Source organism: Dinoponera quadriceps, unplaced genomic scaffold (genome assembly GCF_001313825.1).
Source record: "Dinoponera quadriceps isolate SergipeBrazil2010 unplaced genomic scaffold, ASM131382v1 scaffold589, whole genome shotgun sequence".
Taxonomy (NCBI): Eukaryota; Metazoa; Arthropoda; class Insecta; order Hymenoptera; family Formicidae; genus Dinoponera; species Dinoponera quadriceps.
Window position 1 is genome coordinate 660,001 of NW_014554985.1, and position 13,830 is coordinate 673,830.

Below are 13,830 nucleotides of genomic sequence, written 5' to 3' on the forward strand. Positions count from 1 at the left end.
ACGCGCAACTAATTTGCCCGAGCGCTATCGAACATCAGAATATTTTATCGCCTTATTGTAAGAGAAGAAAAAAAAATTGTAGGTACATTGAAATTCTCTATCGATATTTTGCGAATATTAAATTTTCGCTCGATTAATATTTCACGAAAATATACCGCAATCGTGCGATAATCTCTCTGATGTAGTGATATTCTTTCGCGAACTTTCAGCGCATGAGAGAATGCACAACACTGGGAAATATAATTTTATTCAGGAAAAAGCGTACGTCTCTCTTTCATACATTGATAATGTTGCAGGCAAAACCCTTTTGAAATTACTAGGGTGAATTCATAACTTACCGCCCTTTCGAAGCATTTTCTCGCGAGAGAAAAAGCGGTGACCGGCCGATCGCATGTTTTTCTACACGATCTCTCGATCGCGTTCGGTTTTACCGTACTACTGCCGCTTTGCATTTATGCATCACGCGTTGTTTTTCTCTATTTATTTCGTATAATACCGTGTGTTGTGTACGGATTAATACTTTTATCGATGATATTATTTTACACCGCGCGTGGATGATGACGTGAAACGTCATCGGTGACGCTTATGCTCGTTTTACCGTGGACTGCGCGATTCAACGGATCGGCGCAAAAACGAGAAGCGTCTGTAATTGAGAAGTTCGTTCCAGGAACGACTTGACATTTACGGTAAAAATCTTACGAGTTACGTAGATCTCATTCCTGCACTGCGATCCTCCATTATTCTCGTCAAGAAAACCACTATCCGCCGTCTTTTTCTCTTTTTGAGTGTCGAATTTTCGACGGACGGTTCGCAGCGGCTAATTGTCTCACTGGTAATTTTATACCACCGGACTGCTACCCGTTGAAACGCGCACTGCTACACACACACACACACACACACACAGAGGATCGACACACAAACACGTACACGCGTCTTTTCTCCGATTTACGTAAGTTTATGCTAAGTTCTTAGGATTAATGTGGCTTCTCTTTTTATTTAAGCGACAATGCAAAAGTTTGATCTCTTACTCGTACATACACCATTATAAATATAAATATATAAATATATACATACATGGTGAATAATCCGCATAATTACGATCGCGCGAGGAATCATGCTCGTTGCGTCCTTTCCTCCCTATCCTCCTCCCGCCACCCTTACCACCCTCTCTCACCCTCTGTACACCCCTTCTTCGCGGTTAGCGAAATTCTTGACGGACAGAAGGGACGAAGCACGACGTTGTGCGTTCCTCATCATGTGAGAAACACCGCAGAGAGATATTATATACATATACATAGATTATATATATATGTGTAAGAAAAAAAATATATGAATAGAGGACGATTCGAGCGTTCGTCCCACGTGTAAAGATGCGCTATCGTTCCACCATTTACCCTCCCCCTCGACTCTCTCTCCCCCTTTTCCTATCCACAATTTCCCATCCGCGCAAATCCATGCGATTATAAACGCGTTCTCGCCGCGAGTCACGAAAGCGCGAATATGATTTTTTAAAGAATTGCTCCAACTTGATTAAGAAACGAAATAAACGCTGCTTATGACAGTTAACGATGTCGTTGTGGTTGCGCCTTATTATCACTCACCCATCTCCCGCTGGAAACTCCATCTCTTTTAGCCGCCGAAAGGTCGGAAGTCGACTCATTCCCAGGTACAAAGCAGCACCGGTGATCCCCCGTTGAAATCGGAGAAGATCGCGCTGCCTCCGAGAGCCCCCGGCAAAACGGCAAACCTAGAACAGTGATCCAAATTCATTCCGGCCGGAGTAAAAGTACAATTTGAAGGGTTCGTCGTCGCGGGGATGACATAAACGCGCAATTCAAGGAGCTCCACTTTGAGTATGCGACTTGGAATATGCCGTGGCCAAAGTGGATCTCGCAGATTACGGGCTCGCTTCGTTATTATTTTCTTCCCAATTAAATCAAGCACCATCTCGCTTACTACTGCACTACGGCTGTATCTTGATCTCTTATTTATTTCGTTATCGAGCTGAGGAAATATTTAAGAGAATCGTATTCAAGTCGGAAGTAATACGTCAGCTGGAGGAGCGCGCTTCTCGACGACGAGGTCGAATTTGCGAAGAAAAATCGCAGAAGACGGAGTCTTTCGACCGGACACGCTCGCATACATCAGTGTATCAAAACGTATATACACACACACACACGTAGATACACGTACGTTGGAGACGCACACTGTGTTCTCGCTAGGTGTGCGTGACATCGCGCCACTAAATAATCAACGAGCGCGCATAAAGTTGTCGCATCGATGACATCTTGAGATACGAGGGCCACCGTCGGGACCGGCGCCAAGGTATTAAATCTGAAACGATCGTCATTGGGCGGAAATTTCCATTCGCCGATCAGTCGATCGTAAAGTTCGCGGTTAGATTTATTTCTCTCGCTAGGTTCTTTTCTCGCGCGTTCCCCCTCTGTCTCTTTCTTCCTTTTCCAACTCGAGAGAGAGAGAGAGAGGGAGGAGCACAACTTCAATGGGATTCGTTTATCGAGCGTGGAGAATTGAGAGAGAACCGGCGATCTTCGGGCGTTATTGTGCGTCGAAGTGTTCCCCGATAGCTCGATCGAGGTGCAAATCAACGAAGGAGAGCACTTACGGCTGACCGAGCGGTCGCAATAATCCTTGACATTCGTCACTTGAATATCCTATCTGACGCTTGTTCCTTGGAGGCTAGTTTGAGCTGGGATGGACTCGAATCGAGACGTTCACCCTCAATGAACCCCCGTGATTGGATTGCACATAGGCGGATAATAATTATGGATACGACGGTCGAACCTCACTCAAGGCGGCTTCTGAATTACATCGGACGACGTTGATTCGCGCGCGGGCGACGAGATGAAATATCGTGTTTTTTTTCCGGCGACGACATCGTCAATCTGATGCCGAGAATCCACTTTAATACTGCGCTCCGATCGTAAAAGGCGATGAAATTCGTGCATAGAACATTTATTAGGATCTAATTGGGATCTATTCCGATTTCTGAAAATAATTATGGATCTCCCGAAAACCTCAAAAAACCGCCGGCGCCAAACAAAAAAATCCTGATGAAACGTGCGGACGGCAAAGTGTTAATTTTCTAACCCGATATTCGATCAAACTGTCACTCGACTCTGGCGATGACAGCCACACGCTGTACGGAGCAAGTCGCAGCGCACAGCCAATCAGTATCGCGAAAAAGAAATTTCATCCCATGTTTGGAGTAAAAATGGGATTCCAAATTGGTATAAAGTCAAATTGGTCAAAGTGGAATAACTCATTTTAGAATGACTTTGAGTATTCTAATCGAAATTCACACATTAAATTTAATCTGAGAAAATTATTCGAAATTTCTACGCGGGCCGTCGCAGTCACGTATGCAAGTAAGTATAGAGTCGAATAATTTGCGATGTCTCTCAGTTGCACGTGCTTCTACATTCGGATCTCATGACGGTTAAAGGAAACGGAGAAAGCAGTGTGCGTTTGCGCAAATCGAGGGTTAGAAAAGATGATTTCGTGTTTCGCGCGCGTGTGATAAATGACAGCTCGCCGTTGAGCATATTCCGCTGATACGTATCGGACAGACATACGTTTATTTATCGATTACAGGGGAAACAGGACATTGTGCGCAACGCGACGATGTTTGGTCGCGTCGTGTAACGTGGCCGATAATGCGCGGCCACCGTTTGACAGGACACGCGGTATATACGCGGGCTGCGTTTGCGCTCGTTCGGTATGTATGTACATACATACGCGACAGTTAACTAACTGAAGTTAGCTGATTATATCGCATCAACCGCTCGTCCGATTCGTCCGAGTATGTTCAGATATCATCTCTTGAATTGTAAAAGAACATTTGCAGTGGGAGCGAAATGAAAGCAGAGGAGGGCGAGCGTACTTTTCCGTGAGAAACGCACTCGCCCGAGTCGAAATTTCAGTTCTACATTGAGTCTTCAAGGATCTTCTATTGTGTTCCTGTTGATGCTACAAGTAGGAAGTTATTCCCGTTTTCTCCACTCGAGGACTTAATGTAGAATTTAAAACTCCCCCCCGGGAGGTCTAAATTCTCTTTAGTACTCTTTTGATGTCATAAAGGGGAAGTTATTTCCGTTTTTTCCATTTGAAGACTTGATGTAGAACTAAGTAGACTTAATGTAGGACTAAAACTTCGATTTGGGCGGCTTTGAGCGTCATTACATGTGGAAAAACGAGAATAATAATGAAAATTGAAACACGAAGCGAGAAAGAGAAGTGAACGATAATGAAAACTCAACGTTTCGCGGTCAGTCTCGCGTAAAAAAGACTCGACCGGTTAATCGTTTCCGCACGAGACAACGAAGTCATGCTAAGAGTTCACCGTAATTACGGAGAGCCTCGAAAATTTAACATCGCGATCACAGAGCGCAATATGATTAACCCTCGAATAATAAGATTCATATGAGTCGGATCCGACCCGTAGAAGCATTTTGTATTTTTTTCAACTGATTTTCTCAACTAAACATATTTTATTTTCACAAGTTAGAAGATATTTAAAAATAAATAAAATATATAATCCAAAAATATGTAAATCTCTGAAATCTAACACTTCATAAGTGTTTGCGCGGAAGCATTAAAACATGGATCCGGTCGGATCCGATCCAACCTTGTTATTCGAGGATTAAGAAACATCGTATTCGCACCGGTTATAAATATGATTGTCCTTGTCATCGGAAGAACTGGCAGCCCACGTTACAAGATAATTATAAGCCCGGCGTTGGTTTTTCAACGTAACGCGATCGATATCACCCGAGAAAGAGAGAGAGAAAGAGAGAGAGAGAGAGTGTGTGTGTGTTACAACATTCCAGTTAATTCTGCGTATCATTATTCTCTATTAATATAATGCCTAGCTCGATTAGCTAGATATAGCGACACTCGATTTGCGTCAATATTGCCACTATTTCCAGAACACGTCGGACGTCTCTTCCGCAAACGAACATGTCCTGTCTCTCGCAGCTTATCGATCGATCCTCGATCGAGAGATCCCCGGCTACGTTACAGACTATGTTACAATCGTCGTAATTGCGAATCCATGGATACCTATTTCACACTCTTTGACGTCTATCATAACGCGTGTGAAATATCGACTCGGCTGAAATGTTAACGAGACAAAACGCTTCGTGCCTCCCGGCTTCCTCTGTCTGGAAAAAAAAAAACTCGGCGCTTTAAGCGTCCGCAGAAATATTTTATTAACCCGGAATTTAACCCGACGCGAGATACAACCGACGATGCGTATTTATGCGCGCGCGAGAACGTTGTTATCTCAGCGATTTATCTTTCAGTGTTATCTCTTCTGCGAGATCGACGACATTAGAAAGCGGTGGAAATCAATCCTATTCGAATTCCTACACGTTGAAGCCCCTGTTATGCTCTTCCAGGATCGTATCCGGAGAATTGATGCCGAGCCTAGCGCCAATATACAGTGCGGACCGCGCTGCAAATGACCTGGTTCGCTACGAAGGTTGCAAGGGTCAATTAATCACAATATCACCATCATCCGCTTCATATTATCCCGTACGCTCCGCAGCTTCAGCCCTAAACGCTTCATTCATCACCCGGCACCTGATATCGACTATTTTCGAGCGAACGGACGAACATACGAGCGAGCGCGCGAACGAAACCCGACACATTTTCCTGCATTATTTAGCTTCGATTAAACGGGATGAAGCGTTTATCCGGTGCTCGATCCACTTTTCATTCGCGCGCGCCATGCAATATGTATATTCTTGCGCTAGATGAGAAGCGGGGGGGGGGGGGAGCGGAAGAGACGAGTTTGCCATCTTGTATTCATCAAGTACGACACGTATAATATCTCGAGCGAATAGTTTTAATTTAACGTTGCTTCATATATAAATCATCGTGTGAAATTTTAATGACGGACTCTTCCATAAGTCCGGAGTCGAGAATGCAAAAAATACACAGTTTTGAACAAATCACGACAAATGGAATAAATTGGACAGGTACCACTCAATAAATATCAACCGACAATAACAACATCAATGTTATAATTTTCTAATGTAAATGCGATATAACGCGTGTGTTATGTAACAGTTAAATTGTTGAGTGAGAAATTATAAGATTGATGTTACCTTATATTGATGCTTGGTGTTTATTGAGTCAATTCGTAAGGGCGCGGTGAATTCCATCTTACGCGGGTTAAAAGGCTATATAAGAGGCTCGAAAAACATCCAATGTTTGAAATTTTTTGCCGACCACATTATTGACTTTATGAAGATGTTTTTTTGAAGAATAATTCTTTATACTTTTACATGGAAAAAATTAGTTTTAAATTAATGATAGATATTCTCATAGATTTTCATAGATTCTCAAGATTTTTAGTCTTGATTTGATTGAATTTGCATTGAATTTGCATTGATAGTTACAGTTATTGATTGATACATGCAAGTATTACTCGCACTCAACTCAAGACAAAGTTTTCTAAGAATATTATAATATTCGTGTTTATGATTCGTGAGAATATCTATCGTTGATTTAAGATTATTCTTCCTCTATATTTACATATTATATGAAGCCAATTACAAAAAATGAATATGTAACGCTGTTATTATTGTTTTCGTGAAGCATGACTGTCTCGTCATCGCTAATCGGTGCCTAAAACATCTCGGAAACTATCGGATCGATTTAGCTCTGTAATTTAACATAAATATTCTTAGTAAAATTACTTAGTCTTTGTTATAGGATTTTTTAAATATTTATTATAATTTTTTTACAAATGAAAAAGAGAAATTTTTGGTAAAAATCGAATTTTTGACTTCGATTGTTAATAACTTTATCATAAATTAATATTTTAAAAATCGGCTGCAATATTGATTATATGAAGAAAAATTATAGTAAAAACTACCACAAAATTTGTAATGTTAAACCATACCGGAATTATGGCTAAAATTACGATGTGTGTTGTAATCTTTAGTGACGTGTAATGAAGTACATTACTAAAGTTTAATAAAGTACACCACAAAAGATTACAACACACATAATATCATAATTTCAGTTATAATTCCGATATAATCCGACATTACAGAATTTTGTAATAATTTATAACATTACAATATTTTCTCCGTGTTGTTTTGTTTATCTATTTTAACAGATTTAAGCCTTATTTGTTTCAGATAAATGGTATCGGACATTTTTTGAGCACCCAAAATGCCGATTTGCGATGACGAGCTTCACGAAAGCACTAATAACAGCATTACATATCAACTTGTTGCAATGAGCTTCGTGTAATATGTAAATAAACGTATGAAAAATTATCTTTCAAAAAAGCATCTTCATAAAGTCAATAATATGGTCAACAGAAAAATTCAAACATTTAGTGTTTTTCGAGCCGCTTGGATTACGTAACCCCTTAAAAGGTGCTACCGTGCTCATGACATTTTTTCGTCATTTTTTCTCCATACTTCGCCAAAGCGCATTTTGGAACACGTCGATCGCTTTAATGCGAGATTTGACATTCAGACCGCGGGCAGTACGAACAATCGCTCAGGCTGCCGACGAGGGAAGAGCAACGAAGCGAAATCTGTCAATGGATGGACCCGGCGAACGGATATATACGTCCGTCGGGACGAGTGAAATTTTTTCTGACGGGATCCAACGATCGCCGCATCTCGTGCATTTTTCACGTAACACGTCGCGACGGGAACGTAAATGTGGGGCAAATCGAAACTGCAATTATCCGACATTGACTGCGTTGCCGGGGGTCGGGGGTATTTTTAATCCCCCCAACAAGGGGGAGCGCGGGCGACCTGCGAGCTTGACGTCAAAGCGGACTAGGCGCGGATGATTTGCTTCGCGTACACGTATATACTTGGGCAAGTCACCGGGTACGGTGTGCGCGAAGCTCCTCTTCTATTTCTCTCCCTATTTTTCTCTCTCTCTTTCTCTCAGGTGATCGATCGGTCACCGCCTTCCTCTCGCGCGATCATCCTCTTTCTCTCTCTCTTGCGATATATTTTTCCTCGTATTTTAATCCGTGCGACGCGGAATCGCGTCTCCCTCGCGGTGATCGATGGTCGCGCAGGCTTGATCATTTGTTCACACCGCGGAATATCGATAATTTTAGTTATACGCGCTGTCGCCCCGTTAAATTATGCTCCTTCGTCTCGCTGGGTCGAAGAAAAAGAAATCGATTCGCCGAAAAAAGGAAGAGACAGAGAGAGGGAGAGAGAGAGAGAGAAAGGAAATCCGGAGAAGTTACGCGACGAACGGGGAGAACGTGGGAGACGGTGGAGACGATGTTAGGTCGGGCTATTCGGTCGCGATTGATCGTCTCATGAGAGGTTCGTCGGCAGCGATACGGCAACAATGAAGTAATCATTACGGGGTTACTGATGTCGAAAACCGTGAAACACTAGTCATGGAGATAGTCCATTAAGACCTGCTGTCAAAGAGTCTGTCCATATTCCCGCCGTGACAAATGTCAGTGAGGATGAACGTAAAAGACAAGGGAGGCATAATCGTTTATCGTAAGTCACTCGCGGCTTACGCGGGATCAGTGGCGTAGACTCTCCCCATGCGTGTGTTTTTCCCTTCGCTCGGAAGACGGGAAGCTGTAAAGGACGACATTTCGAAATATAGTCGTGGACGTGGATGTCCAAATATTTTCTCATTCTACGTCCGTTCGCGTCTACGTCCGCTCCAGTGATCTCGCATTCGTATATTTCCATTTTCCAAAATCTATTTACATTTTCTCTATTTTTCTTTCCCTCTTTTACGAGAAGAAATTGGTCTGATTCCATGACCATATTATACGCATAACGCAGGATCCTTCGTAGATCCAATCACTCCGAGTCGAAATTTTAAATCCTACATTAAGTCTTGAGTCAAGTGGAGAAAACGGGAGCAAATTCTCATTTGTAGCATTAAAAGAGCACAATAAATGCTCCTTTAATGCTACAAAGGGAACATAGTCCTCCAGAGTTTAAATTTTAGTTTCACATTTTACATTTTAGTTCTACTCTAATATTAAAAGAGCACAATAAATGCTACAAGTGGGAGTTGAGGCCTCTAGAATCTAAATTTTAGTTTCACATTAAGTCTTTAAGTAGAGAAAACAACACTAACTTCTCATTTATACACAGAAAAAAATAGTCTTAAATCAATGATAGATATTCTCATGTATAAGTAAGAATATTATAATATTATTAGAAGACTTTTAGTTTTGAATTGAGTGCAAGTAATATTTGCAATACAAATTCAATTATATCAAGACTGAAAATCTTCTAAGAAGATTATAATATGTTTGTTTATACATGAGAATATCCATCATTGATTTAAGGTTAATTCTTTTCTTTTCCAGCATCAAAGAAGCACAATAGAAGACCTTAATGCAAAATTGAACCAAACTCAATGTAGGATTAAAATTTCTCAGGTTTTTTCGTAAAATTTCCCCGGTGCGAGGAACGTAGCGTTCCATAGAAAAATTAAGTTTCGAATTTTTATGGGATGACGTGCCGAATATACGAATATATATATCAACGTACATATATATGCGACGTGCACATGCATAAGGGGATGCCGTGTCCCCGGAAGGCGACGCCTTTGATGGTTGGCGTCTTCCTACGAGTTACAAGGAGAGCAGCCCGGCCGAACAATGATCCCGAAATGTCGCCATGCTCGTTCGGGTAAACCGGTCTTTAAGAGGCGAGCGAGGAGATCGAACCCGTGTCACTGTGCCTGTCTCCGTACCGACCGCTCGCTTATTTTTGGTCCATCCGAATTTCAATGGCAAGCTACGTTGGCTGCCTGCCAGCCAGCGGCGCCCCAACGCGACCCGCGCTCTTGCCTTTCCGGCGACGCCTTCGACACAAACTCATTCTCGGATGTTTCGTCTTAATGAGGTGTCGATGCTCTCCTGAAACCGACACCGGGCATCGCGAGCAACGAAACCCCCTACCGTGCCGAGAACGCGCGCGATGAAATCGAAAATGGATAACTGATGGGATATAATTGACGAAACCAGTAATTTCCGCCTGATTTTCGCCGTCATGCAAAAGTTGGCGATCGGCAGATTATCGCTCGCAAATGATTATTTAATTAATAAATATAATGTATGAAGATTAAAAGGCAGGCTAATGATTTGTATATTACCAAAACGAGATATATAAATGGCGGATAAATAATGTAGCACGAAAAATCATGTTTCGAATACCTGATACCGATAGGATATCAATATTAATATAATACCTGTGTAATTGTACATTTATTATGCAGTACCTGTGTAGCTCGGGAATATATCGGAGAGCAGCATGATTTTCGGAGCGGGTTTGCAAGCGATATTTGAAGTCACTAACGTACCTTGTTTAAGCGTATTAAACGCGTCCACAGAAAAAGAAATTCGCAGTAAGATGGCCAACATGATTCCGATTCTAGTATTCGGATTAGTCGCGCAATGGCGCTGGATGTACGCTGTTAGTCGATTTCTATGCTCGCCAACCGGCGATGGAAACGCGTCGGTTTGAGGGTACGCAGAGCCACCGTGAATTCTATTTCTTAGCTGCACTCTTTGCACTTCTCGCAACTTTTCTCTTTCTTCCCTACCAGATCACGAATTATATGTTTCGTTTCAAGTACAAGAAGTGTGCTATAGTGTAGTTGCAAAGAGCAGACTTCGTGACAATTGTGACAGACATTCAGTCGCGCCAAACCGTTAAAAATGACCGTTACAAATTCATGTAAGCTAAATTTCGATCTTTACCAATTATGCAAAACCAGTGTGAATTGTCGCTGTGAAACACGGGATTCGTTTAGATTTTGACGTTACGTTCACTAGACAGTAGCTTAAATAATTATGAGCCTGAATGCACGATAACGAGATAATTGTGCGCAGTTAATCGTTAACAGTTGCCGAAATAAAAATATTTTACCGACTCTCATGCATAATGAATTCTCTGTAGTTCCGATTAATTTTATCGTCAGTCGATTGTGCAATTGTGGTTTTCCACCCACCTGTTGAGCCGAAACTGTTACAGATATGCATACAACATAGTTGTAGAAGCATTCTACAGTGAAATCCCGATGTCAGAGAAAGCGTTTGTTTACTCGACATATATCGCCCGATGGAGTAATGGAAGACTGTATTAATATACATCTATTAAAAATACACGAGCTTTGACGAGACACAATATTTAATCCTATCATGATCTGGCTTTTGTTTTTTGTCGTTCACATATCAGCCAGTATTGGGAACATGGTTTTGAAAGATTTAGGTGAAAAGGAATATTCTCTGCTGAAAAGTAAGAAAATAAAACGTAAAAAATTGAAAAAGAATGCTTAATGTGAAAATTAAATTGAGTTTTCTTACAGCAAAGTCATTGTCACAACATGGGAAATGTTGGCATGCTGTTCTCCAAACTTTGAAAAACAGTTGTGACAAGTTGAATGATCACGAGCATTCTCTTCTTGCTTTGCATTTAGCAAATTGTTTCTTAGAAGATTCTGGCCATGCCACTTATGATTGTCATCTTAGCCAATCAGAAGACGAGCGTCGGTAAAATTAAGCATTTCTTATAAAGCATTTTCTACTTATGAACTGTTTCTTTTCAATATTCATGATAATTTAACATATTGTCTGTTTTATAGTACATGCATTAATGGCATGGTGGATCGAGCCTTCAATGTATATAATGAATTTTACATATACGCAACCAACATCTGCTTCTTCTTGAGTCACGAAGCTTGGCAAGCTGAAGTTGATACCATAAAATTGTGAGTGTACAATATAATACATAATTATAATATAAATAACGTCGTTTTATATACATATGCAATTGCAGATTGTTTCAAATATCTTCTCGAATGAAGGACCAACTTTTGGAAGCATCAGCAATACAAGGCATTATATTGAACAGCCAGAAGGAAGGGTTACGTATTCAAAATGAGCTTTTAGATCATGGTAAAGAACTCGGGTCTGTGTTGAAGACTTCATCTGAGACAGTTAATAATATGGTGTTGGATTTCAAGTAAATGTACAAATATATATATATATATATGTAACTTTTTGCATTATCTGAAAATTTAGTTAAGTAATATTTACTGTAGATTCTAAAATTCTAAATTTTATATAACATGAATACGTTGACTTAAATTTTAGAGAATCAGCTAAAGATCAGAAAGAACTGCTCTATGAAATCTTTTCTTATATACGTACTTTTCAAAACTGGATTATTTGAGAAGTTTCTTGGTTTCAATCCATTATATTTTACACTGTCAGCTGTGTTCTCTGCGCACTGTTCAGTTCCTCTAGAAGAACCGTCGACGCACGAGTTACGCTGTTTACTATTTTAAGCTTGAATATAGTGGCTGAGAGAATATTAGTACAATATTATAATAACGTGTATCAATCCCCAGAAGACAAGGTAATATAATTTCTACTTTGAAAACTTGACATTTTTTATCATGAGGAAAGTGTCACGGTCATTTTTATAGCAGGCGCAACTCTTGAGTACAACATGGTTGTACAGGAAAATCGCCTTAACACTCTGCTATAACATTATTCTGTACATACTATTATTATAAAGATGGACATTTAGAGAACTTCAAAGCCTTACAGAGAATCGAGCAACAGTTGGATGTTATACAGAAGATTACAACTGTCTCCAACAATACTGAACAGATTCGTAAGTATTTAGTATTTTATATTATCCTTGATCAAAATTCTATAACCAATTGTTTTATATTCAGGTTACTCGAAACGACTTGCGTTGAAGCGGTTGAATGCTGTTTCTGGTAATCGAGACAATATTATAGGCATTGCAAATGCTGAGTGATCGTACATAACGTACGTAATAATAATTAATCATCATAATAATTAAAGTATTTATAATACAAGTAGCTTCTTGCTGTGTATGTGTTGAAGATGAGGATGGCACCGTTGTAATTATAATAATAAGTATATGTATTTACAATATATGTGTCTTTTATATTTATATCATGATATAATTCTCTAATTGTTCATACACTATATATGAATATCTTGACAAGAAAAACATTATTTTGTCGGAAATTTTCTAAGGAGTGATGTGATTTGAAGAGGTGTATGGTTGTTACTGTTAGGTACGGGCATTTTCTTCCCAGACTGAATCTTCCTAGTTTGCAGATTGTGATTAAACCTGTTGAAACAGGCATTGAATGAATTAAATTGTGGGATGCAATTTTTGTCCTCATATTCGTTCTCTTCGAGACATGACAAAAGCATGGACATTTCGTGTAAACATCCACGGTCTGAAACAAAAAATAACACGGTGGTTTATTACGAATAATTAAATAATATTAAATTGCACTTCCAATATGAGGAAATACCTGCTACTTTGTAATCCTTGGTTGTTACGTAGTCCTTCAAGACTAACGACATCATTGCCTTGAATGGCACTTTATTCACATTTTGGGGTTTTCTGGAGTTATTAAAAATCGACGTCAATTTCATCTTTCTGTGAAATAATGCAAAATCCGGAGATCATTTATTGTTAGGTTAGGATTCTCGTGAGGTTATAAAAGTCAAAGAATCGTCGAACGCGTAAAAATTGTTCATATTAATATACAACTGATTGTTATTGTATAAGGCGAAATGCGAATTTCAAAGCTGTTAATAAATATTTACAGACATACATCAGCCTCAAACGTAAACGACGTCTGCTGTAACTGTATATATTATTAATAACACATGAAGGTATGACTGCGCGCCGGTAGACGGCAGCACCTCATGGTAGAATCGTCCAACCTCATGCCATTCGCGCGACATACAAGTATTACAATGCATTGCGCCCAAACCTC

At 40.1% G+C, this 13,830-nt stretch overlaps 1 protein-coding gene and 1 pseudogene across 2 annotated transcripts; one reads left to right on the forward strand and one right to left on the reverse strand.

The window, feature by feature from the left end:
* The first annotated feature begins 10,297 nt into the window (after positions 1-10,297).
* On the forward strand, positions 10,298-12,967 carry LOC106742720 (annotated as a pseudogene).
* Positions 12,959-13,760, reverse strand: LOC106742722 (coiled-coil-helix-coiled-coil-helix domain-containing protein 1). 2 transcript variants are annotated; one of them, XM_014615921.1, is made up of 3 exons: positions 13,666-13,760; positions 13,360-13,487; positions 12,959-13,281 (listed from the first exon to the last, which is right to left on the reverse strand). In XM_014615921.1, the coding sequence occupies exons 2-3, from the start codon at positions 13,481-13,483 to the stop codon at positions 13,049-13,051; spliced, it is 357 nt and encodes a 118-aa protein (XP_014471407.1). In that variant the 5' UTR covers positions 13,484-13,487; positions 13,666-13,760; the 3' UTR covers positions 12,959-13,048. The 2 variants fall into 2 exon arrangements, with proteins under 2 accessions (XP_014471407.1, XP_014471408.1); XM_014615922.1 differs by having other exon boundaries at positions 13,658-13,725.
* Positions 13,761-13,830: the final 70 nt, after the last annotated feature.